We start from the raw sequence: 3,979 nt of genomic DNA, 5'->3' as shown, positions 1-3,979 counted from the left end.
GAGGCAGGAGGGGCGGAGCCACAAAGGAGGGATGGGGCTGGGTGGGAGAGAGAGACCTGGAGGGAGGAGTGGGGCGGGGCAGGTGGGCAGGGCGGGGCTAGGCGGGAAGGGAGGTGTCAGGCAGGAGGGGGCCGCTAGATGTGAGGGCTAGGAAAGCCCAGCCAGCGCCTTCCCAACCTCTCCTCAGTGCATGGCGCCTGGGACGAGTGGTCCCCCTGGAGCCTTTGCTCCAGCACCTGTGGCCGTGGTTTCCGGGACCGCACGCGCACCTGCAGGCCTCCCCAGTTTGGAGGCAACCCTTGTGAGGGCCCGGAGAAGCAAACCAAGTTTTGCAATATCGCATTGTGCCCTGGTAGGTGAGAGGGAGGGTGGGGGAGGGCTGGAGGGGCAGGGCAGGGGGAGAGGTGAGGACCCAGCTCTTACCACCCCCACCCCCACCCCCGGACACACCTGCTAGGGTGCTGGAGGTTAGAGTCTCAGACTGCTCCCAGGCTGAGGCTTGGGGTGTGACCCTGCAGGTGTTCTCACCTAAATCCCACCTGGGTGTTGGGGTGTTCACACCCACATCCCACCTGGGTGTTGGGGTGTTCACACCCACATCCCACCTGGGTGTTAGGCTGTTCACACCCATGCCCCACCTGGGTGGTGGGGTATTTACACTCATGTCCCAGGCTGGGTGGTAGCATGTTCTCACCCATGCCCCACCTGTGTGGTGGGGTGTTCACAGCCATGTTGCAGGCTGCGTGGTGGGATTCCGGCTGCAGGGTGTTCACACCCATGTCCCAGCCTGGGTGTTTGCACACTAGCCCTGGGTGTTCACACCGGCTTCCTGCCCCTTCCTCCCCCGGGCCGGGCAGTGGACGGAAACTGGAACGAGTGGTCGAGCTGGAGCGCCTGCTCCACCAGCTGTTCCCAGGGCCGGCAGCAGCGCACACGCGAATGCAACGGGCCTTCGTACGGGGGTGCTGAGTGCCAGGGCCACTGGGTGGAGACTAGAGACTGCTTCCTGCAGCAGTGCCCAGGTCAGCACGCCTCGGCCTGTGGGCACCAGCTGGGGGGCGGGGCCTGCATGTCTGGGGCTGGACTCCCATGTTTCTAGGGATCTCAGTGTCCCCCGTCCCCATCTCCTGGTCCTTCCCTGGGTGTTGATGTCCCCACTCCTCTGGGTCTTTGCACTCCTATGTCTCACCCCCCCTTCCCTGTGTTTGTTTTCTGGGCCCTGCGGTTTGTGGCTCCCTGCCTCCCTGCCTCCTCCCGTGCTCCGTGCCTGGCTGTCCCCTGCAGTGGACGGGAAGTGGCAGGCCTGGGCCCTTTGGGGCAGCTGCAGCACCACGTGCGGGGGTGGCACACAGCGCCGGGAGCGTACCTGCTCGGGGCCCTTCTTCGGGGGAGCAGCCTGCCCGGGCCCCCAGGAGGAGTACCGGCAGTGCAGTTCCCAGCGCTGTCCCGGTGAGCACCCTGCCCCCTTGGCTAGGATGGGACACCCTGAGCCCCTGCATGGGCCTGGGGCGGTGAGGGGCTTGGGCTTGCTCCTCTGGGGATCAACTGCCCCCGAGGCCCCCCGAGGGGTGCAAGCCCTCACCTAGGCCTTCCGGAGCTGGCCCCAGCTCCCGGCACCCCCAGTGGCCCATCCCCAAACCCCCAGCCCCACTCACTGTGTCTGGCCCTTGGCAGAGCCCCACGAGATCTGTGACGAGGACAGCCTTGGCGCAGTGATGTGGAAGGAGACACCAGCAGGGGAGGTGGCTGCCGTGCGGTGTCCCCGCAACGCCACAGGTGACGTATGTCAGGCGCCCACTCACTGAGGGCACGGAGACGGCCCCCCGCTCTAAGACCTAGCCCACCTGTGTGCACAGACTGCTGTGTGTGCTGGCCAGACTGGGGGCCACACTTCAAGCCCACCTGACCACACGGAACACAGTGGCCACCTTGGCCTGAGCAATGCAATGTCCCCACCGAGTGGCCACTGTCACTCGCTCTCTGTCAGAGGGGAAGCTGAAGGATGGACGGTTCACGTGCTCACCCTGGTGTGCCCCAGCCATCCTGGGAAGCTTCTTGGAGCCGGTGGATCCCCTAGGGAGTGAAGCAGGGTAGGGGGATGAGGAAGGTGGGGAAGAGGTCCAGCTGGCAAAGGCCTGTCCAAGAAGGGACCGGTCCCTTCATCCCTTTTAGAAGGGTGGCAATGGAGGCGAGGCTGGGAGCCCCGTGCTGGCTCTGCCCTGCTTGTGGGTGCCTGCCATTCAGGAGTGAGCTCACCTCTCTGAGCCTCAGTTTCCCCCTCTGTAAAGCAAATACTGTTGGGAAGACACCAAGGGGTGTCAGAGTGGGGACAGCAGGGCTGGGCCACCGTGACAGCTCTGTATCGTTCTACCCGTGCTTGGTAGCCTCCTAGAACCTGAGAGAAACACAGAAAGAGCATCAGAGCCTGCGAGGTGGTGGGACCTGCCGGCGGCTTGCCCACCTCCCTGACACCTGTTGTCTCAGGATGTCTTGTTGCTTCCTTAATTCATGCTCCAAGGCTGCGTTATCACCGCCTCCCCCTTATATACCAGGAAAGTTTCCCTGTGCCACAAGGGCCTGGCCCCGTCCAGACCAGTGGTCCAGGCTGCTGTGTCCAGCCGGGTGTGGCCCTCCCTGCCTCTTGCTGCCTGTTGGGTGCTAGGGTGTGGTAGCTACTGCCTGCTGCAGCCTGAATGGGCCATCCCCTGATGATGATGAATGAGGCACTGCCCCTGGGGTGCGCCCCACTGAGGCTGCACCCAGTGTCGCTCTGGGACCACCCACAGACAGCAGCAGGTGGGAAGGGGCCTCCCTGGGGAGATGAGGCCCCTGGGGGGCTTTGGTGGGGCCCGGCTGAGGAGCTGCAGAGAGGCCAGGCTGAGCTCACTCGGTCAGGGCTTTACCTACACGCAGGTCCCAGTGGCTTGGCTCCTGCCGGGCCCCAGCACCTGGCCCAGCCTGGCTGGCAGTCCTGGCCCACGTGGGCTGCACGTGTTGCAGGAGGCCTCAGCCATCCCTGCTTCTGGGGCTGGAGCTCCATCCAGAGGGCTTGGGGCTGGACAGCCGGAGGTGGGGTATTCCTGCCGGAGGGGGAGGTGGGGGTGCTGACCCGGCCACGCCCCCAGGCCTCATCCTGCGACGTTGTGAGCTGGATGAGGAAGGCATCGCCTACTGGGAGCCCCCTACCTACATCCGCTGTGTCTCCATCGACTACCGCAACATCCAAATGATGGTGAGTGAGGTCCCGGGGACCCCAGTCCCCTAGAACCCCAAGGCCCTGCCCTGCCCACCCCGTCTTCCTTCACTGCTGGCAGCCTGTGTCCCTCAGGAGCCTCAGCCATTGTCCTTTGGACTTTGAGGAGCTCTGACCCCGTTGGGCTGCAGAGGGTCCTCTGGCACGTGGTCCCTGCCCCCTGGAGCCCTCGGTGTCCCCGGAGGCTGATGGCAGCTGCTTCTCTCCTGCCTCCAGACCCGGGAGCACCTGGCGAAGGCTCAGCGTGGACTACCAGGGGAGGGGGTCTCAGAGGTCATTCAGACACTGGTGGAGATCTCGCAGGACGGGGCCAGCTACAGTGGGGACCTTCTGTCCACCATCGACGTCCTGAGGAACATGACAGAGATCTTCCGGAGGGCATACTACAGCCCCACTCCCGGGGATGTGCAGGTGGGCTCCTGGGGGCTCAGGTGGAAGGACACCTGGGACACTGGTGAGTGATCCTGGACCACAGCCTGAGACTGGGGCTGGACCCTGGTCACACACTGAGCCCTGATCCTGCTCACATGCTGACCCTGACCCTGGTCACACCCTGAGCCCTGACCCTGGTCACACCCTGAGCCCTGATCCTGGTCACACTCTGAGCCCTGAGTCTGGTCACACACTGAGCCCTGATCACACACTGAGCCCTGACTCTGGTCACACCCTGAGCCCTGAGTCTGGTCACACCCTGAGCCCTGAGTCTGGTCACACTCTGAGCCCTGA

At 64.5% G+C, this 3,979-nt stretch overlaps 1 protein-coding gene across 1 annotated transcript in view; it reads left to right on the top strand.

Moving 5' to 3' along the window:
• The window catches only part of ADGRB1 (adhesion G protein-coupled receptor B1), a 69,962-nt gene that overhangs the window by 13,825 nt on the left and 52,158 nt on the right, over positions 1-3,979 (top strand). The window contains 6 exon segments of the mRNA XM_042780913.1: positions 188-352; positions 858-1,022; positions 1,285-1,449; positions 1,675-1,776; positions 3,126-3,232; positions 3,470-3,664. Of these exon segments, the coding sequence (XP_042636847.1) occupies positions 188-352; positions 858-1,022; positions 1,285-1,449; positions 1,675-1,776; positions 3,126-3,232; positions 3,470-3,664 (899 nt within the window).

This window comes from Orycteropus afer, unplaced genomic scaffold, assembly GCF_000298275.1.
Source record: "Orycteropus afer afer isolate SDZICR_OR568_19922 unplaced genomic scaffold, OryAfe1.0 scaffold00069, whole genome shotgun sequence".
NCBI classification, from domain to species: domain Eukaryota; kingdom Metazoa; phylum Chordata; class Mammalia; order Tubulidentata; family Orycteropodidae; genus Orycteropus; species Orycteropus afer.
Note: the sequence above shows the minus strand (reverse complement) of the source record. Positions and strands in the feature narration are given on the sequence as shown.